The sequence below is a fragment of the Gasterosteus aculeatus genome, chromosome 18 (assembly GCF_964276395.1).
Source record: "Gasterosteus aculeatus chromosome 18, fGasAcu3.hap1.1, whole genome shotgun sequence".
Classification (NCBI taxonomy): domain Eukaryota; kingdom Metazoa; phylum Chordata; class Actinopteri; order Perciformes; family Gasterosteidae; genus Gasterosteus; species Gasterosteus aculeatus.
In genome coordinates this window covers 299,719-321,429 of record NC_135706.1, presented here as the reverse complement: position 1 = coordinate 321,429, position 21,711 = coordinate 299,719, and the positions used below count along the sequence as shown (strand labels likewise).

Here is a 21,711-nt window from a genome sequence, read left to right as displayed (position 1 = left end):
GTCAATTGCTGCGTTCGGGTACTGTGGGAAACAACAACGCGCAAATGGAGCGGGCGCGATTGCCCCACGGAAAGAGTTTTATAGGAGCAAACCTTTAGAGGAGTATTTCCCCTGAGGGCCAGACGAGCCCGCGTCATCGCAACACCCGTTCTTATGATTAGTGACCACAATACACATGAACGAAGCCTGCCCCCCAAATCACCCTCCAGCACCCGCGTTGTCTCACTAAAGCCGCTCTGCCTCGGACATGTGTTGTATTCTCCAATGTGCCGCCGATAGCGCCACAATCAGCGCCAACGTGTGTCCACTACGGCGCCTTTTCCCCGGCTGGTGATGGCGGAGCTTAAAACGGGAGCTTTCGGTGCGGCCCTGAACGCAGAGCGCGTTGCCTCCAGCAGGCAGCGGCAGCAGACCGGCATCCGAGCCGAGCCGAGCCGAGCCGAGCCGCAGCACAGCCGACACCGAGTGCGCCACGGAACGGACCCTCCGCCAGTCACCAGCAGCGGAGCCGCGGTGGATCATGTAGGGCTCGACCGGCTCGCTTCTACTCGTATTCTCGGTCTCCTTTGCTACTTGTCGCGGTTTGTCACCGTGAAGCCGCCGGAAGCCGCTTTCATCTGACCGCCCGCCGCCTCGAGCCGAGCGGACAACTTTTTGGGGGCAGAAAAACTACAAGTCAGCCGCGGAGCGCCGACATATTGGGTCATGAGGTAAGACGATTCCCCCCTGGTCCCGAATGTGAGGCGTCACGCGGGGGGGTCGCGGAGCTGGACGTGTCGCGCCCCCCCCGCCCCCCGCACCGCGCACCCCGGGGGGACGCGTCGGCCAGCGCGGGTGATGGGGAGCGTTGATTTAATCGCGTGTGTGTGGGCTGTGGGGTTGGTGGTGGTGTTCTGGGGTGACCTGGGGGGGCGTCAGCCTCCTTAACCATACGGTGGACCCGTGCTTAAACCCGTCAGCATGGCGCCGTGTGCGGGGCGCGGTAACCGGGGAGGGGGGCGAGTTGCTCCCGGTGCAGAGGACGCTGGCTCTGTAGGACCCTTTGAAGGACAACAGTGACCCGGAGCGTCTCTGTGGAGACTGCTGTTGGGGGGGTCCAAATCTCCCAATGTGTAACCCCCCTGTTTACCGCCTTGGGGTCAGGGGTTAGTTGGGGTATGTCCTCCGTTATCAGTCAGATTAAGAGCTTGTCCTAAAAAAAATTGGGAAAAGTTGCTGATGAAGTTGTATTTGTTTTGGTGCTTAATTCAGCTTGAGATCCCCCCCCATCCGCGTGGTAATGTCCCCCCCCCCCCCATCCGCGTGGTAATGCCCCCCCCCCCCCCCCCCCCCATCCGCGTGGTAATGTCCCCCCCCCCCATCCGCGTGGTAATGTCCCTCTGCAGCCTTTACGGAAGGGTTGGACCTCCTCCCCCCCCCAGTCCCATCTCCCATCAAACTGTGTGTAATGAGAAGGGAGACATGCAGTGTGGATTGTGCCCCCCCCTCCCTCCCTAACTGGGTCCAGCTGTCGGTATCTGTCTGTTGGCCAAACGATCGCGCTGCTTCTTTCTATGAGCTGCTTGTTGAGTCCACAATGGAAACCACCAACTTCTCCTTCCTCATCCCTCATTCTATCCTCATGTGTTCTCTGGCATGTTTGTACCTCTGACGGCAGCATGCAGGACGAAAGATGACCCCCCCCCCGCTGGTTGCCAAGTCTGCACCATAGCTTTTTAAGAGCAGTTCTCCCAGCAGTCCTTCAATGGTCAAGAGTCATGTGGCCAGCAGAGAGGTCTTTGTGTGTCTGCACGGTGCAACAGGTGTGCGTGTGTGTGTGCGTGTGCGTGTGTGTGTGCGCGTGCGCGTGTGCGTGCGCGTGTGTGTGCGTGTGCGTGTGTGTGTGTGTGCGTGTGCGCGCGGCCCCAGCTGCTCGGAGCTGACTCATGCAGCACACATGGCCGTGTGTTTTAAAGTTATCGGTGCCGGAGCCGACGTGGCAACCTGTGAGGTCTGAGACGTGCTGAAACGTGCATTCTCCCTCCGGACCAGCAGGGGGCGACTCCTCTGGTCCCATAGAGTCTGAGAACATCACTCTACTCCTCTCTGGATTTGTTCCCTCAGTAAACGGTGTAAACACAAGTTTACTAAATTATGGTCCGTTCAGAGTCAAACAGACCATAAAGAACGCGATGCGTTAGGGCGGGGCTTACTGTGATTGACAGGTCACTTCCAAGGCGTTATCCTATCCAGGAGTTGTCTGTGGTTTTTGTCTTTGAACTTTAACCCTTTCCCAGTGTCTGGTTGTACTTCTGGTTCCAAAAAACAAGATGGCGTCATCGAAAAACAAAAATGGTGCCAACTGTCAATAAGCTCACTTCACCCGAGTCTCACACACACACACACACACACACACACACACACACACACACACACACACACACACACACACACACACACACACACACACACACACACAGAAACCCATTGATTTCAAGGGGCCGCTGACTGAACGGTGGCTGCTTGGAGAAATCTGTCACGGATGAAGGTTTCAGGGTTCAGGTCTTCCATCAGACGTATCAGTAACATCTCAGACCCCCCCCCGCCCCGCCCCCACCAGCACCCAGATGATCAAACTCTTCCCCCCTGCTTCCAAGCAGCGTGGATAAACCCCTTCAAGGAGTAATTGTCCTTCACATTGGCATTTATCAGAGGTGGAACTTATTGAAACGTTGTGAATCCTGGTGGCGCTCGGGATGCTTTTCAGCGTCACGCCGCTGTGACCTGCTGCTCTCTGGAACCGGTTCGTATGTGTACAGTGAAGTTATTTTAGTTCACTGGTACGCTGGGCAGGTAAACGTTTCCTTGGATCAGTAAGAGGGGAGATCTTGTTGAAGAGGTTTTATTTTCCGTGCATATATTGGCGACTTGGTGGGGGATAAAAACCCTCACCAAGTCGCACTGTAACATTTTTTGGGGGGCAATACAATTGGATCAAAACTCTTCACGGCCACTTTGAAGTTAAAGCAGCGGCCCGTCACGATGCCTCTGCGTCTCTGTTTGCTGAAGCCCAGCAGATGGCCGTTTTATCCTGCCTGTCAAAGGTCAAAGGTCAAAGATAGCTGGCACATGCGCATTCCTGAGCCGCCAGGGCCACAGCGCGGCGGTCAGTCCGCTCGCCTGCGTTGTGTCAGGCGGCACGTAGCGCTGACGTTGTCTTATCGGGCCCTTTGATAAGCAGCATCGTGGGGGGCTGGTGGGCGTCACGGTAACGTGACCACGGTAACCCTGGTGCCAGAGATGAGCGGCGGGAGCCCAGGGCCCTGCTTTCTACCCACAAGTGGTCCCTCAAAGGTTAGATTCTTGTCATGCGGTCTAAATGAGGTGAGCTGGGGGGCCACACGGGGTACATGTGACCCGACGTTGAGTCAAAAGACTTGAGTCCCTTTTGTGGCGTCTAGACAGACGCGTCCGCGTCACGCTGCAGCTCCTCTACATGGCGGATGAAGAGTCGGCGTTATTAGAAGTAAGACTTGGTCAAAGCCTCGTCGCCTTGTGTGTCCTCTTGGTCTGCAGACCCCGTAGTGTCCGTAGTGTGTACATGACGCGTCATCTGCGGCCGGAGACACGGGGGGGGGCAAATATTCATGGCAGGGTGTTTGTGTCAATCCGTTATTCAGGGTTAAATACTCACGTACAACAAAATACCCCCAACGACACCGTACCAAAGGTCAAAGGTTTGAACTCATTGGGACGATGACTGTTACTGTACATTAACACGCTTTTAAAGTGCGTCTTTTTAAAACCCTATTCTCATGTCCAAGCTGACATAGATCTATTAAACTTGTACAACTGCAGGTTCAACGTGGATACTTTGAGCAGAACAACCCGTATAGATGCATAAATACACCTTTTCTATTTGTTGTATATTTGAGAATTCTGCCTGTTTTGTCCTGTCTTTGAAAAGTTTACAATCTGAATCCGTTTCTATTCCATCATGAACGATGAGCTGGAACAGTTTGAATCCAGCTGACTGGCCGTGTTCTTCATGTGCCGGCGGGCTGAGCTCTATAATGTGCATCAGGGATTGTTGCAGATAGTTTCCCCCTTTTTTTGAAGTTTTTGGGAAGATTCTGATCTTGCGTCCGGCTCCTGTCCACCATCTGCTCCTCGCTCTCCTTATCTTCTTCGCTCAGCCAATCTCGCCTAATGTGGTTTCTCCCTCTCAAATGTGATCCAGAGAAGGGCCTGTCCCCGGGCGTCTCCCCCAGCCGGCGCCCTTTGCGCCGTGTCGTGTTCCGTCAACTGGAGGAGGAACGTAACCGCAGACGACCGTCTCCCGGATTCTTGCTGATTCACCCGCGTGAAAGACGAGCTTTGGGGCTCCGGGTGCGGCTGAATGAGATTATTATCTGGTAAAGTGTGTGTGTCCGTCCCTTGGTCGGGGTTGATGGGTAGACCAGGGATCAGTATGGACACCCAGAGACCAGGTCAAGTAACTGTCCTCGGGACACATTCATGCGTCATCACTGAGCGGTTCTGTGTCAGCAGGACGACGGAGGAAACCCGTTGTGATGAGCTCAGCAAAGCTGTGTGTTGAATGTGTGTCTCTCCCAGAGGACGGTGTGGACACCGATAATAACCCAAATGCTCGAGGACGTCCCCGTATGTGAGCCGTTGGACATTTAAAGTATGTAATGAAAGGACACACCTGCAATCTGCTCGTTGTTACTCCTTCAACGTCACGCTCGCCCAGAAGGTACGTGACCCCGTCATCAGCTGGGGGCGACTTCCTCTCGCTCTAGTGTCGTTTCCTGATCCCAGACCAGCACGAGCCTGCACCCACTCACGGCCCTCATGTTTTCATTTGGCAACCATAGTTCCATGACGGCTGATAAAATAATCACAGTACCGATTAGGACTTTGCTGCCTGCTGGACGTGTCCTGTGAAGTGTCCCTGGACGTGTCCCTGACAGCGTTGTGTGTTTGCTGAAGGTCGTGGGTTTGACACCACTTACTGAACCACCAACCTGCTGCTCAGTCTGCTAATCGTGGTGGTTATTAATTAAACAGTCATCTTTATCCAGGTAAATTAAGCGGTGGTCTTGTGGACAGGAAGTAGTGACGGCGTCGTGGTGCAGTGACGGGTTGCTGGGTGGAGGTGACTCCTCAGGCTCAGCAGTGGACTTTTCTGGTACTCAGTGAAGACCCCAAAGTGACCATGACGGCTTTTATGAAGCACGATCTCCACAAGACGAATCCCAACGATGATGATGATACTTTGAGTTTGATAAAAGCCAAACATGTAAATCCACGATTCCCTGCGTGTGTGTGGGGCCGGGTCACAGAGGGGGGGCTCTCTGCCCGGAAGGTCGCCCCCCGCCGTACGGGGGCCATACCAGATCTATGACCCCCTCCAGCACGCTTTGGGCTCTACAGCGGGGGTCTCCAAATGTCCTGATCAGCTGACCCCATTCGATGTCAACTCTGAGCCCCCTCCCTGTCTCCAACGATGGACCCTCATTCATTCAACACAATCTGGACCAGCCACTTGTAGCTCCATGTGAATGAGTTGAGAGGAGAACATTTTGCAGCTGCAGGAGGACGGAGTGGAAGAGGAAGGGAGGGAAGGAGGAAGTGAAGGGAAGGAGGGAAGGAGGAAGTGAAGGAGGGAAGGAGGGAGGGAAGGAGCACGTAGCAGTAGGCCTCCATGATGACGCAACCCGGAACCACCCTCTGCAGCGTTGTTCCCCTGGACAGTAGCTGTGGCAGGGAGCCCTCAGACACATGACCCCCCCAGGGGGGCGTCCCGGCCTGAGCTCGAGCACTAAACACCACAGCGCTTTAACCTTTACAGCGAAGGAAAGAGACGATGTGCCGCTCCAGCAGGGCGGCTCCTGTGTTCCTCTTCTGCTCGTTAAATACGGAGAAGAACGAAAGCAGGAGAGCAAAAGGTGTAAAATGGAGGTTTTCTAATTACTTCTCGTGTGTGTGCGTGCGTGTGCGTGCGTGTGCGTGTGTGCGTGCGTGTGCGTGTGTGTGCGTGTGTGTGCGTGCGTGTGCGTGTGTGCGTGTGCGTGCGTGTGCGTGCAGGGGACCCGTCTGCTGCTTTAACTCTGCCGTTCATGCTGCATGCAGCTTCTGTGTAACATTTCCTCCCGTATGCTTCACACGCTGGAACTACTGACGTTGCTCTTCGGCGGCGGCGATTTATTTGCACACGTCGTCCCGGAGCGTCCAGCGGGCGGAGCGTCCAGCGGGCGGAGCGTCCAGCGGGCGGAGCGTCCAGCGGGCGGAGCTACGCGTCTTACGTGTGTCGAGGTTGATTCATGGTTAGAACTTTATACCAACGATGAATAACGCACAACACTAACAGGGTAAAACACATGAACTATTTATAACACTAATTCATAAAAATGACCCAGCCGAACTGCATGCTGGGTAAAGCTCACAAGAAGTAACTCTGCTGCTACATGAAAACACCAGAGACCAGCGGGGCACCGACAGGCTGTTTGGAGGCTTTTCGGTTTGTGGAAACCAACGTAAGTTCGGTTCCCTCAGCTGACGACGACGTTTTCGGGGTCACTGATTGTGTTTCCTTGTGACAGTCGCATACGGAGGTAGAGGGGGGGGGGGGGGGGGGGGCGTAGTCAACATGACGATGGTTATTGGGGAATCATTGAGCTTCACCCCGATGCGGCACACTGGACCTCTGACGCCATCTGATACGTGAGCCCTGGCGTCAGCTGGCGAGCTGCTGGCGAGGGTCTTCTGGCTCGTGGGCACTTCAGCAGCCGTCCATGAATTATTGATGTATTCTAACAATCCTTAGCACCACACGCTAATTCAGCCTGCTGCACTGGAGATGTGCTAGACCATGAAATGGCCTTCAACCAGAGGGACCGCGTCCGTCTCACAGGGACCGCGTCCGTCTCACAGGGACCGCGTCCTTCTCACAGGGACCGCGTCCGTCTCACAGGGACGGCGTCCATCTCACAGGGACCGCGTCCTTCTCACAGGGACCGCGTCCGTCTCACAGGGACCGCGTCCGTCTCACAGGGACCGCGTCCTTCTCACAGGGACCGCGTCCGTCTCACAGGGACGGCGTCCATCTCACAGGGACCGCGTCCTTCTCACAGGGACCGCGTCCGTCTCACAGGGACCGCGTCCGTCTCACAGGGACCGCGTCCGTCTCACAGGGACCGCGTCCTTCTCACAGGGACCGCGTCCTTCTCACAGGGACCGCGTCCTTCTCACAGGGACCGCGTCCGTCTCACAGGGACGCCGTCCATCTCACAGGGACCGCGTCCATCTCACAGGGACCGCGTCCGTCTCACAGGGACAGCGTCCTTCTCACAGGGACCGCGTCCTTCTCACAGGGACCGCGTCCGTCTCACAGGGACGGCGTCCGTCTCACAGGGACCGCGTCCATCTCACAGGGACCGCGTCCGTCTCACAGGGACGGCGTCCGTCTCACAGGGACCGCGTCCTTTGTACGTGTCATTACTGCAGCGCACTTCAGCCGTGTGAAAAGTCACAAGTACTCGCACAAAAACAAATACACACAGGGACAATAAAGCTGTATCATTGTAACTTAACGCAACACATATGTGTACGTGTATTAATTACAGACTGTCCATATATTATATATATTATATTTCTGTGGAGATGGAGATATGTTGCCCGTGGGTGGAGCAGCTTTCCACACTTGCACCAACCGTCAGAATTCCATTCAGAAAAGAATCTCTCTGTGTGCGTTTGGGACCAAACTAAATAACTACTGACGTAGTATGTGGGGCAACATGGGGCTCCTCCTCCCACGATGGAGGCCTTCGGCCGCTCTTCTTATGCCGCTGCAAGACTCTGAACGTCCGTCAAATAGTCTTTGGGTGGCGCTCATTTATCATTTAGTGCAGGATCATAGAAACCAGGGATCATGTAGTCGATAGAACAAAGCGTAAAAACAGCAGGAGATCAGCAGCAATTGGAGCTGAAGGAGGCGTGTGGCGTGTAACGGTAGAATGTAATGTTTTCTTAATGTCTAAAGCTAATCATGCGGTTAATTGTGATCTGTGTGAGATCTCAGCACCTCTCCTGTTTGCAGAACATGGCTGCGTGGAGGAAGGAGAAGGTGTGAAGTCCTAAATCCAATCAGACATACGTTGCCGTGAGGTTTCCCTCCGGTGTGGGACGTCGTTGCTGGTCCCAGTTCCTTCAGCACAACAAAGCCACGGTGTTGAGCCTGTGTGTAGGACACATCTGTGCTGCTGTCGGGTGTTCGCGGGTGGAGGTGTCATTTAATCCACCCTTTTTAAATTCATCGAGCCATTTGTCAGTCGGTCTCCTGTTGGATTCTATCATTCCAAAGCAAAGCATGTGGCACATTTCAGGACGCCGTGATCACTCAGGGATTTAAATACAGTACGACTGACTTGAACCCAGTTGGGTGTGAGCTTGATGATCAACAACATGGATCACTTGGTCCTCTGGCTTGGTTCACTCTCACTGAGTGGACCCACTTTCTGTTTGGACTCCTGGCATCGTCCTACTGGCCGTCCGATACCATCAACCGCTCCATGGCGGCGCTTTGTAACAAATGACAGACGGCAGCACACAATGTAGGAGCACAGCTGCTCATTTTGATTTACTCGCGAATAGGCCTGAATGGGGGGCCATGGGGCTACCGGTGCACAGGTAACCAGGGGGGCCCATGGGGCTACCTGTGCACAGGTAACCAGGGGGGCCCATGGGGGGCCATGGGGCTACCGGTGCACAGGTAAACAGGGGGGCCCATGGGGGGCCCATGGGGCTACCGGTGCACAGGTAAACAGGGGGGCCCATGGGGCTACCTGTGCACAGGTAACCAGGGGGACCATGGGGGGACCATGGGGCTACCGGTGCACAGGTAAACAGGGGGGCCCATGGGGGGACCATGGGGCTACCGGTGCACAGGTAAACAGGGGGGCCCATGGGGGGCCCATGGGGCTACCGGTGCACAGGTAAACGGGTAACTTGTTTTCCCTCGGTGCATTTTATTTTTTTGTCCAACAGGGTGGACTCGAGTCACCTCGCCCTCACTGACCTTTTGATCCATCTCAAACACGGTGCGATGTAAAAATAATAACTTCCATACAGCAACCGTACCGTCTCGCTCCTAAATGTAAGCGCAGTAATTTATTTGCAACGGAGCGTTGCTACCAAACACGGCTAGCGTTAGCGTTAGCTGCCCTGCCAACGTCTGCAGCCGCCGAGCTGGTTGGATCTGTGCTGTTATGTTTCCTGTACACACACACACACACACACACACACACACACACTGGGCAGGTTGAACCAGTCGGGCCGTCACAGCGACGTGTACTGTGACGCTCCGGCATTTAGTTCATATTCGCACAAACAATATGTTTGTCGGATGGATTAATCACCACTAACACAATCTGAGATGTAACTATTCTGCTTGCTTGACTTTTAGCTGTAATTTAAAAATGATTAAAACTCAACCTGTGCTTCACAATAAAAGCTTTACAATGCCTTTTATTGTGAAGTATTTAGAGGAAATGAATTCACGTTCTGCTTTGAGTTAAATCCAAACATCTGTAATAATCAGTTCCAGCTATTCACAGGTTACCCTGCTCACACTCATCCTGTCAGTCCATTGGCCCGTTCCGTAGAGAGTGGGGGGGGTTCTTACTACCCTGCCCGTCGGTCTCCGTCTCACTGGTCCAGCAGCCTTCTGCTGGAACCGGACGATGCAGATTCCAGGAGAAGAGCCTCGTTGCTCCACTCGCACGCTGACCCCTGTGGATCCTGCTTCAAACCTTCTGAGTGTATTAATGACCAGGACAAGGATTCCAAGTCAAGGTTTAGACCCATCAGGCATGAAGGTCTCTTCTGACCGGAGCCAATCCGAGGCGGCTCCTTTTCTTGTGCCACATTGTGGTCCATCTTCTTAAACTGTACGGCCTGATGGATGAGGGACGTGCTGTGTCTATTCGGGTCTTCGCTGACAGCTGGTTATTTAGGAGCGGACATACTGAACCTGACGGGCTCGGACAACGGGACACCGGATACTCTCGACCTTTGACCCACGCTGAGTATTTCACGTGTTCTAAAAGGGGTGGAGGCCTTATGTGGTGGATAAAAACGAGGTCTTCCTGCGACCCGATGGCCAGTAACCGGCCTCCACGTGACCCAGGACCGACGGCCCGGTGTCTATCTTTGGAGAGGGCAGGGAGACGGTCCCCCTCCCACCGCCCAACACTCCACCAGCAGTTCTACATTTAGTCCCGGCTCCAGTGAGGTGAGTCAGCTTCATCGGGGGGGGAGGGGTTACCCCACCAGCCTCTGTCACCGTCCGTCTGAGCGTCGACTCAGCCACGCAGCTGCCCCCCCGCCGCCCCCCGTCACACGGTCTGTGGAGGAAGTGGACGCCTCAAGGACCCGATCAACAGGCGCGTCCCTTGTTTTTAGGCGCAGGAGGACGTTTCAGCAGAGATGACCCGAGACTCGTAAGTGTCCGAGGGGGGGCGGTGGGTTTAGGAGACTAAAGGGTTGAAGGCTTTCCCTTTCTTCCCGGCTGCGGGTCCCACGGTTGAAGAACGGGGCTTATGGAGGAGGATTAGCTCGCCTCGCGCCCCCCCCCCCCCTTTTGAACTGCTGTTCAACCCCTCGGATGAAGAACGAGCTTTGCCACTTCGCCGTCCTCGTCTTCATTCATTATTTGCAGCCTCGCTGCATTAAACATGCGGTCAGAGCAGAGGACCACGTCTCAGAAAGCTCTCTGTGGACCTGTTGGTGGGGGTGGGGGTCCGTGGTGGTGTCATCACCCTGTGGCTGGTTACTTTCTCCATCTCAGTATGTCCGACCAGTGGAGGCGCTGCTGGCTCGTGTCCCTCAGTGTCCACTGGAGCGTGAATGTGTCTCAGCAACCGCAGAGACAGAGTCCTCTGAGAGCGTCCCCCTGCCGGGGACACCGCCGTCTCCTCCTCTGACGTCATGGCTCCAGAGAAGGGTCACAGGTCAACAGCCCACTGGTGTGTGTGTGTGTGTGTGTGTGTGTGTGTGTGTGTGTGTGTGTGTGTGTGTGTGTGTGTGTGTGTGTGTGTGTGTGTGTGTGTGTGTGTGTGTGGTCCCTTTAACTGGCCACCGCTGATTCGCTGAGATTTTTAAGCGCTGTTTTAGAAGATTATACACACGATATCACAATTTAAGCGCCGCTGATAACGACAAACAGTCCGCGGCGGGAGGGCGGTGTGGTCATGTGACACAAGGTAATCAGATGGCCTGAGGGAGGAGAAGCCACCTGAGGCGCATGTTACTGTGAGTTTGCTGGGGTCGACTAGGACGCTTTTCCTCCACGTGAGATGAACCATGAAGAGAACCCTCAGGACGTGCTGTTTGAGTGTGCTCCTCCCCTCTGCTCTGCTCTGCGTGCGGGCAGTGACTAAATGGAGCGCTCCCAGTACTGCGCTCTGGCCCGAATCAAGCCCGCCTGCGGTTCTGATGGTCATCTCGATGGATCCTGGGGGGTTAGAGCCCCCCCCCTCTGTGTGCTCAGCACTGACATTAGCAGGTCCACTTCAGGACCACAGTGGATATAAATACTATATATATATATATATATATATATATATATATATATATATATATATATATATATATATATATATATATATTGGTCTTTTCCTGGTTTCAAAATCATGCTCTTCTATTATTTACCGTCACACCGAGACATTATATCAGCATTATATCAGCATTATATCAGCATTATATCAGCATTATATCAGCATTATATCAACATTATATCAGCATTATATCAGCATTATATCAACATTATATCAGCATTATATCAACATTATATCAGCATTACATCAACATTATATCAACATTATATCAGCATTATATCAGCATTATATCAACATTATATCAGCATTATATCAACATTATATCAGCATTACATCAACATTATATCAGCATTATATCAACATTATATCAGCATTATATCAACATTATATCAGCATTATATCAACATTATATCAGCATTATATCAGCATTATATCAACATTATATCAGCATTATATCAACATTATATCAACATTATATCAACATTATATCAGCATTATATCAACATTATATCAGCATTATATCAGCATTATATCAACATTATATCAACATTATATCAACATTATATCAGCATTATATCAACATTATATCAGCATTATATCAGCATTATATCAACATTATATCAGCATTATATCAACATTATATCAGCATTACATCAACATTACATCAGCATTATATCAGCATTATATCAGCATTATATCAGCATTATATCAACATTATATCAGCATTATATCAGCATTACATCAACATTATATCAGCATTATATCAACATTATATCAACATTATATCAGCATTATTGAGTATTATTTATTCAGAGGTTTCTTTGGATAAATACAACTAGTTAGCCACAGAAATACAACTCTACAATGTTGAATACTGAAACACATGCATATCATCCAACGTAGAGTCATGCTGCTTCATAACCATCCATCTGATAACGTGTGTGTGTGTGTGTGTGTGTGTGTGTGTGTGTGTGTGTGTGTGTCACTGACTGTCAGCGCTAATGTGCTGAACAAAGGCACACATCTCCTCGAGCCCTTGTTGTTCTGACCTCCAGAGTGTGGAACAGCGTGTGTGTGTGTGTGTGTGTGTGTGTCTGTGTGTGTGTGTGTGTGTGTGTGTGTGTGTATTACATGCGTAATGATTCCATCCGGCGTGAATCGTGTGTCGCCTTCAGGGCAGAAACCCAATTTAAAGTCGAGCACCAGGAAAAAGAGACGTGTCAACTAGTTGATTGTTTGTCACTGACGCCGCAGAGGAAGCTCCTATAGGACAGGGTCACGGGGTCAAAGGGTCATTAGCATGTTCCAGGTGTGTCTCTGTTCTGCCGTCGCCACACATCACAAACTCCTCCTAATCGCCGAGCGAGAGCGAGCAGTTGGGTACGGGCGAGTTAGAGACGGGGGAGTCGCGTAGGTATAAAAAACCAACCGGCAGGGCGAGGAGAGCTGGGAGGGGGGCAGACGAGGCGTGGGACACGCGTGTAGCACAGGGAAACCAGGGAACGATAGAGGAGCACCACCACCTCCACCTTCTGCTTCATCCCTCCCGAGCTGAGCCGTGCCAGACTGCACCATACCGCCCCAAACCAGCCCAGAGGAGCGCGGGCTGCGCGGCGCCTGTTGCCTGGATACCCCGGCTGTCGCCAGGACTGAACCGCGTGTGCGTGTTAGCGCCGCCATGGGAGAATCACAGCTGGCTGACTGTCTGAACGGCTGTTCAGCTCGCCGGCCCGACTCGCTGACATGGCAGACATGAGCGAGGACCCCACCCTGGTCCGGCGCTGAGGAGGGGAGGTGGGAGGCTGTGAGCGGGACGGGGGAGGGGCAGAAAGCCACAGGTTGCCGAGGCAAAGGGAAGAAGCGAGACCGGAGGGGGAGGCTGGGAGGGGAGGGCGGCGTGGGGGGGACATGCAGATCCAGGCTCCTGGTCCACACGAAGCCTCCAGCTTCATCCTCCATCACAGATGCGTGCTGGCCTCCAAAATGGAAATGCACCGGTACGTAGCTGCTGCCGCCGCGGGGCTTCTTCTTCTGTGTTCCTTGTTGACTACGGCGGCGAGGTGGTTTACGTGAAGAACTTGTGCTGTTGGTCTGTTGGCTTGTTTGCTGGTTGTGGGTGTTTTCCTCCATGATGGTTGGTGGACGCTCCGTCACTCACAGTAGCTGTTTCATTACTTCTCTCTCCCGCGTTAAACGTGTCTCTGGTACTCGCCTTCAGCTGCTCGATTCATCCCGCTTTCAAAGGCGCCGCTCACTTCCTGCTCCGCTGTCAGGGTGCTTGGCGAGCGCAGACCCTCTGAGACGGACCCCTTCCCCCGCGGTTTGAGGAGTAATGTTGCAGAAAGGCGAGGACTTGATTACTTCCACCCTACTGGGACTTTTAATTGACATGAAATGCAAAAAGGAGAACAATGGTGCCGTTGATAGAATGTGATTTATAACCCTGTTTCCACGCGCTAAAAGAGACGATACCACCAGAGACCATAGATCTGCCCCAACTAGACAAGAGCTATTTAAATGTGTTGGCGTGCAGGTCTGTGGGGTCGGCCCCCACACGCCTCCTAGCGTGTAACTTAACGTTAAGAAGAAGACACTTTGCCAACACGTCAATCGTCTTTCAGAGCAGCAGGTCGCGTGTTCGCTTCACGGCAAGTTTTGAACTCATGGTCTCAACGTTCCTGAGGGGGACACGCCGCCAAATGGACTTCAGGGTGGAACAAATGAATATTTGTGCCTTTCCACTAATTGTGTGTGTGTGTGTGTGTGTGTGTGTGTGTGTGTGTGTGTGTGTGTGTGTGTGTGTGTGTGTGTGTGTACGTGGGGACCACGTACGGTTATTAGGCAAATTGTAGTATTGAGGATTCTTTTTATTATTGAACTAGTGCGCTTGGTCAATCCAACATAACAAACTATTTAAGAGTAAAACAGGTTTGGGTTTTCTTAGGAGAATATCTGTCTGTGCATAATTATTATGCCACTAGATGAAAAACATCTGTTTAAGGGAGAATAACGACTCAAAATGTACAAATAAACATTTCTAACATTATAAAAAGAATCCGTGGCCAATAAAGCCTCCTTCTTTCCAATAACCGTGATCAGACCTTCATGAGTCGGTCAGCCTCCAAACACCGTCCAGAGTGGTGGACCTCTCTGCATGTCTCCTGTTCAAGAGGCTCCACAGGGTCTCCACGGGGTCTCCACGGGGTCTCCATGGGGTCTCCACGGGGTCTCCATAGGGTCTCCATAGGGTCTCCACGGGGTCTCCACGGGGTCTCCATAGGGTCTCCACGGGGTCTCCATAGGGTCTCCATGGGGTCTCCATGGGGTCTCCACGGGGTCTCCATAGGGTCTCCACGGGGTCTCCATAGGGTCTCCATGGGGTCTCCATAGGGTCTCCACGGGGTCTCTACGGGGTCTCCATAGGGTCTCCACGGGGTCTCGGTCCGGTGAGGAAGGCCGTGCAGTGCAGTATTTCAATGCATGTGAGCATTGTCTTGCATTAAGATCACGGTCTTCCTTCTGCTGAAAGAAAGTCTTCTATAAACTGGCAGTAGGTTTGTGAGTTTATTTCCAACTAGCTCATCTTTCTTAACCTTGTGGAGCTCTGTGCCCGGTACTGATCCAGTCATCTCATCATGAGGGACAATCTGTCTACACATCGTTCTGGTCCCAGTCCTGTTCAGCGGTGGTCTCTGAGCACTGAACACCTCGTTCTGGGCTCCCACTTGCAGTTCTGGAATATGGCAGCAATGGAGGAAAATGGGTTCCTGGTAGCTTCATGTTTGATTTTTCTCAAATCCTTGGCCGGTAACGTGTCTCCACACGTTCCTTGCGAGCCTTTTGAACAAAACGTTTGGTGGTTCTATGATCACATCCCAACTTCCCTCTGAAAGACTTCTACAATTTGACCTTCTACAATCCGTTAGATCTCTTTTCTGGCCCAATTTATCAGAGGAAGAGAAGCTGCCTAATAATGATCGCCCCTTCATGTAAGGTCTTCACCTCCTGATTCTGTGCTTCAATCCAATCAGCTTAAACCGCTTGGAGAAATATGCATACAGATAATGATATGGTCAAAATACTCACTTGCCTAATAATTGTGCGCTCAGTGTGTATGTGGAGGCCTCGGGTCACAGAACTCAATAAGCTGGCATTGTAATGTAGAAAAGCTGCTCTCTGAATTACAACATTTGTAATTAATATTCTCTGTAAAGATTGAAATATTGACCAGCCGTAATTATTGTCTATGCTATTTTCAATTTGAACATTTTCCAGTCCAAAAGCTGGAATACAGCCCTCATTGATGTCATTATTCACACCAGTGAGACGTGGAAAAGTCCTTTTGTGCAGTGCAACGTTTTCCACTCAAAGGTTCCCACAGGGCTCGCTTTGGTTGTCCACAGGGGACAGACGTCCCATTCACGGGTGACTAATTTGGCAACTCTACTAAATTTCACAGGTATTTAATGAGCCCTCAAAGGCCATTTGGCCTCAATCCACTGTTTTGTTCGCACTGCCTTTAAAACCAGCTGATACTGGCGGTCTCCATGGCGATAAACCAGAAGCGCTGCTCGGCCCGGTCCACACGTGTCCCGCTGCTCAATGGTTCTCTGTCCCCGTGTCTCATAAACGTGCGCCAGGCCCCCAGTTAACGCGCTGGGACCCGCCAACACCGTGTGTGCAGTGAGCAACACTTGCTAACATGCACCCGGCGACTGTGGGTCAGTGGGGAGCAGGTCGTCCTCCAATCAGAGGGCTGTGGGTTCCATCCCAGGCTCTGCTAACCCGCATGTCCTTGGGCAAGACACTTAACCCCACATTGCTCCTGTAGCTGTGACTACAGTGTGTGGATGGTAGTGACTGATGGACAGGTGTCACTGTGTGTGGTTCTCCTGCCATCAGTGTGTGGATGGGTGTGAATGGGTGAATGATCCCCAAAGGAAGGGGGGTCACTCATTGGAGGGGGTTGCAGTTGTTTGGACCAGTGCTCACTGGACACACACCAACAGTGTCTTCAGTGGGGGAGGGAATTATAATTATTGTGGACATTTGGTACAAATATATAGGACGTTCAATCTACAGTTTTATAACAAACAGAATTCCATCCAAACCATCTTGGTTGGTCTTTCTGCTCTGTTTACAACTGCTTGAGTCCCAATAAACCCTTTAGTCACTTAGACGTGAATAGAATCTGCAGGTTTATTGGCAGGGCATGAATAATAAGAAGCACGTGTTCCCTTTGGCCTCACTGATAACCTCTCTTCTCCTCCAATCCACTTCTTGTCAGCAGTCAATTGACCCTTTTGACAAAGTGGGCCATCTTGCATTTAGTTAAAGGTCAGACAGGCTTTTTTAAGGTGGGGGGCGGGGGTGATCACATGATGCTGGCAGCGACTAAAGGCATTGAGAGGGAGAAGCAGCCGTGGAGCCTCTCCGCTCAGCTGATGCTTTCGGTACGTGACTTGAGGCCTAATTGAATCCATGAGTTGTGTGTATCGGCACTCGAGCGGGCCGGTCGATGGTCCAGGTAATTACCCGGCAATCCTGTAGCACACTGTAATCACCCGCGTTAGCAGACCGTAGGAAGAACAAGGCAGCGCTTTGGCGATGGACAATTAGTGTAAAAGGCAACGACAAGTCCACAAGGTAGGAGGGGGAAGCTGCAGTGAGCAAACCCAGAGGAGGCGACGCATCGGCTTCCTGCTGAGAACCACCTCAGATTTAGAGGAGCTGATCCTCATCCCGACCGCTTCACACTCGGCTGCCAAACGCTCCAGTGAGAGTTGGAGGTCACAGACGGAAGATGCCATCAGGACCACATCATCTGCAAACAGCAGCGATGAGATCCGCAGCCCCCCGAACTGTAGACCCTCCTTTAGAATCATAGAGGTCATTTCCACATGTTGTACAATCAATCGTCAACATTGGAAGGATCCAGCTGATCATTCACAGTTCATGAGGTCAACTGATGAGACCTGAACTGTTGTAAAGCCTCGTCACCCACTTCCAGGGGGGGTGTCGGGCGAAGACACGTCGCTGTGCCTAATGAGTCTTTTTTTCTCCTGGTTCCCATTGATCATCTATTGATCGTTCCCTGCAGTAGGTTGGGTGCAGTCACCTGTGGAGGGCGGGCGCCGTGGAGCCCCCCACTGAGCGACCTGCGCCGCGTGCTGTGGAGTCCTGCAGGAGCCCACCCCGTCCCGGGACGCCTCCCACACACAGTCCCAGTGTGGCCGGTTATATAAAGCCACTGGTGGTCACACCTCAGGTGTTTGTGCTGCGATGACGCCTCCAGGCTGGTCCCCTTCTCTCCCACCGTCTGCTGGAGAAGATCACGCACACCACAAAGCAAAAAGCTGCCAACCCCCATGAATGAATGGCGGCCGGTCCGGTACTCGTGTGCTGCTCCCGTCCCCACGTGCTGCCTCCCGCTCGCCGCCTTTTGCAGGGCACATCAACGGCAGGGTTGCCAGGGTGACTGCTCGCTTTGCAGTTCCTATAAAAAGGCAGCAGGGTGGGTAAAAAGGGGAGGCGACGGGGGGTCCGGCGTGGGAGTGCGCGACTGTCGAGCAGCTGTCGCGTCGTTCCAATCCAAGAGGAACGCGTTCACCTGCGTGGTCTGAGAGCTTCTTCTCTTCTTCACCTCGCAGGGGTTCAGATGTTTCCCAAAGCCAATCAGAGCACATATTTTAGTTTTTACCATCTCACTGTCATTGTGGGCATTAATGTACCATGAGTTGGTTTGATTTCTTACGGGGTAAAACCACAAAGAAATGCCGCATATTTGACAATTCTACTGTCTAAATCACACCTGCTACTCAGCGCATTAAGTAGCAGAGTGTCTTCATTTCCAGAGCAAATGTCTTTTTGAAAAGACGAGCGGAAATGAACCCGCGCTGCGAAGCTAACAGCGGCGTGCTAACAGCGGCGTGCTAACAGCGGCGTGCTAACAGCGGCGTGCTAACAGCGGCGTGCTAACAGCGGCGTGCTAACAGCGGCGTGCTAACAGCGGCCCCTCAGCTTCAGGTCTGATCTTCTGTCTTTAGACAGAATCAACAGCGCTGGAAGCTTCTCGTCCCCTTCAGCCCTTGTTTGAGTCCTCTGTCCTAATTCACTACGTTTCCTCCCAAACATCCAGTTGACGGAGGCGTTGTCTCCCTGCTGATCACTCCCATGTGGGCTGGAGGAGCCGTGCGTGCTGCTCAATGAGCGGTCGCTGGTTAATGAGAGGGAGAGACAGACGTGGATGGTGGATGGAGGAAGAGGCCGATGAACGTAGAACATGTTTGGAGTCGGTCGCTTATGAATTGGAATGGAAAAGGAAAAAAGGACGGCGATGCGGCCGGGATGCTCTCCAGAGCTCCTTCCTCCCTCCCTCCCTTCCTCCCTCCCTTCCTCCCTTCCTTCCTTCCTTCCAGGCCCAGCTGCAGTGCTGCTTGACAGACCCTCGGGTCATCTCTCCCCCTGTGCATCACACAGCAAAGACGATTCCACGCTCTGCAACATTTATCTGCTTCTACTCGACATGTTTTGTTTCAGCTGCACAGGATTTATAATCCTCCCCCGCTTTTAGAAAAAGTGCTGAGTCTGGTCTTTTCCAGAGCAGAGCGCCGCTTTATTTGTCGGGATGTTTCCAGGGAGAGAGCGAGGGGGAGAGAGAGCGCGAGGGAGGGGGGAGGCAGGCAAACGGGACCGTAGAAAGGGGTTTTCCTGAGCCCCGCCTCCTCGCCATTGGTCCAGGCTGTGCACGTGTAACAATATCTCCATCACCATGTCAGTAATGTGTAGAAATAGAGGATACGGGATAAATAAGCGACTGTTGTCTGGTTGGACTCTATTTTTAGTCGTTATGTAACTGACTATAAACGCGTACTGACGCCATTTATCAAGTCACAAGGTAATCTGAACCAACCGCCTGCACGTGACCTCACGGCGCCCGACCCCCCTGCAGACGCTGCGTTCCCATTCTCACGTCTGTGTCTGTCCTTCACCTTTTTATCGGCAGCTGATGGTTTTATAAAGTCGCTCTGCGACCTGTGATGGTTGGTGGATTCGCATCAAAGGAGCTAAACGTTATTTATTTGCGTCCTCATTGAAACGGGACGGTGCACATTGAGCCAAACGGGACGGTGCACATTGAGCCAAACGGGACGGTGCACATTGAGCCAAACGGGACGGTGCACATTGAGCCAAACGGGACGGTGCACATTGAGCCAAACGGGACGGTGCACATTGAGCCAAACGGGACGGTGCACATTGAGCCAAACGGGGACGTGCACAGTGAGATGGAAGAAGGTGAGAATAAAACTGCTAGACGTGCAACACAGAGGCTCTAAAGGTGAACACACAACGCAAAATGAAATGATTAAAGCAGCAAGCTGCTACTGTGAAGCTGTAGTGATGCTGCCTGAGCGTTCGTAGCATCGGCTGCTAACCGTGGGTGCTAACCCTTTTCACACCCCACAATGTGTCTACAGCTGATGGTCCAAGGGGAGGTGAATGGTCTGAACCCAGAGGTGGATGTTCTCATCACTACTGTCGTGCTCTCACATATAACTAAGATTATTACATTACACCTTGTATCAAAGCGGCTCTCAATAAGTGCGTTGTTACTATAAGAGGTCCAGACGCAGGACCAGAAGAACCGGTCCAGGTAGTCGGGACGTGTCCTTTCGGTAGACTGTACATGTTGCACGTTCCCAGGATCTGTTGTAGAGTTAAACGTCTATGTTGCGTACCTGCACAGCGTGTTTGCACCATTATTGTCTTCAGCCGCCATCGGGGGCGGAGCTACAGACCGTCAGAACCGCGGTGTGGGATTCTCTGACATCACGACCCAGAAGTGGAGCGATAATTGTTCACTTTCTTTTCCCTGTAATGAAATGGAGGCGGATTCCAGCTCGCTCGTGATCACGCCGACATCCGTGCGACCGCAGTCAGCCCAACGCGCTCGCATGGGATTGTTTGGAGCGCCCTCTTTGACCTGATCCTACGGCTACAAGGCCCCCGTTAGAGGATGGTGGAGTGCTTCCTGTCCCGCCCACCAGGCCAAGCGCTTCCATTGAGTCAGTCCGCGCACACTCCGGCTGGGTACCGGGGACCGGGACCCATGTGGTACATCGAGCTGCAGACACGTGGCTCCGTATCCTCACGCGAGTGGCAGCACTTTGGATCTCGTCGTCTTTATTTTACGCAGCAAAGCATTTACTGAACATAGAAACGGTCAATTCTGTCACACGGTGGAGAAGCGACGTGTACGATTCCTTCATTGTCTCGTGGCCGCGCATCCAGACGGTCCAGGAAACCGATGGTCTCCCGACGGGGTCTTTGGATCCTGCATCGCTGTAGTGGAGGAAACCATCACCTCATTCTCTCTCGTCTTTTAGAGAGTCAGACTGACTGTTTTCACTTCACATTTACACTTAGTTCAGTGCAGCGTCATTGAAATAATACATTACATTATTATTTCAATGCAGGAATGTCTTTAAATGCTGCTGCTGGTTTACGTGCACTAACCTACATGATGCGTGTTTGCAGGGGGGGGAATAGGCATCGTTCTTTATTTATATTTACAGTGATATACTGTTCAATTTGAAGAAAAAAACATTGCCTTTCTTTATTGTTTCAATCATTGTGTTGTGCTTTTATTTCCGGTTTATGCAGCGGTATCGCTCCACGTGCACGCAGGAGGCGCTGGTTACATGCGTGTGAAACGCTGCGCTGTGGTAAGCAGCCGTGTGCTGATGTCACTGTGGACCCTCTATGGGTCATGCATTTCCAACGTTAAAGGACACGTTTGTCTTCATCCCGAAGCAATCTGGGCTCGTCTCTTATTATTATTATTATTATTATTATTATTTGTACCCCGTGCATCTCGCCTCGCGTCTCTTTCTCTGCTTTGCTGCAGAGTGAAGCTCATTGGTGCATTCAGCACGCTGCAGCTGTCAATCATACGCCCACTCATGAACGTAACCGGTCAGTTTATAGTTCATCGTTGCCTCCTCCACGTGTGTATTCAGCCCGCAGTGACGCCTAATAAAGCTCAGGGCATCATGGGAAACGTGGGGTCACTGTTTTAGGAATAGAAAGCAAAATGTATCTTGGCTTCTGT

General features: G+C 52.3%; 1 protein-coding gene across 11 annotated transcripts in view; it reads left to right on the top strand.

Moving 5' to 3' along the window:
• Positions 1 to 109: 109 nt before the first annotated feature.
• Positions 110 to 21,711, top strand: part of enah (ENAH actin regulator) — a 57,742-nt gene continuing 36,140 nt past the window's right edge. For 3 of the 11 annotated variants that reach the window (XM_078094051.1, XM_078094049.1, XM_040160221.2), the window contains exon 1: positions 110 to 710. In XM_078094051.1, the coding sequence (XP_077950177.1) occupies positions 706 to 710 (5 nt within the window). In that variant the 5' untranslated portion in view covers positions 110 to 705. Of the gene's footprint in view, positions 711 to 10,137; positions 10,485 to 13,462; positions 13,598 to 21,711 lie in introns of those variants that run through there. The other 8 variants (XM_078094052.1, XM_078094047.1, XM_040160224.2 and 5 more) reach the window with 7 other exon arrangements.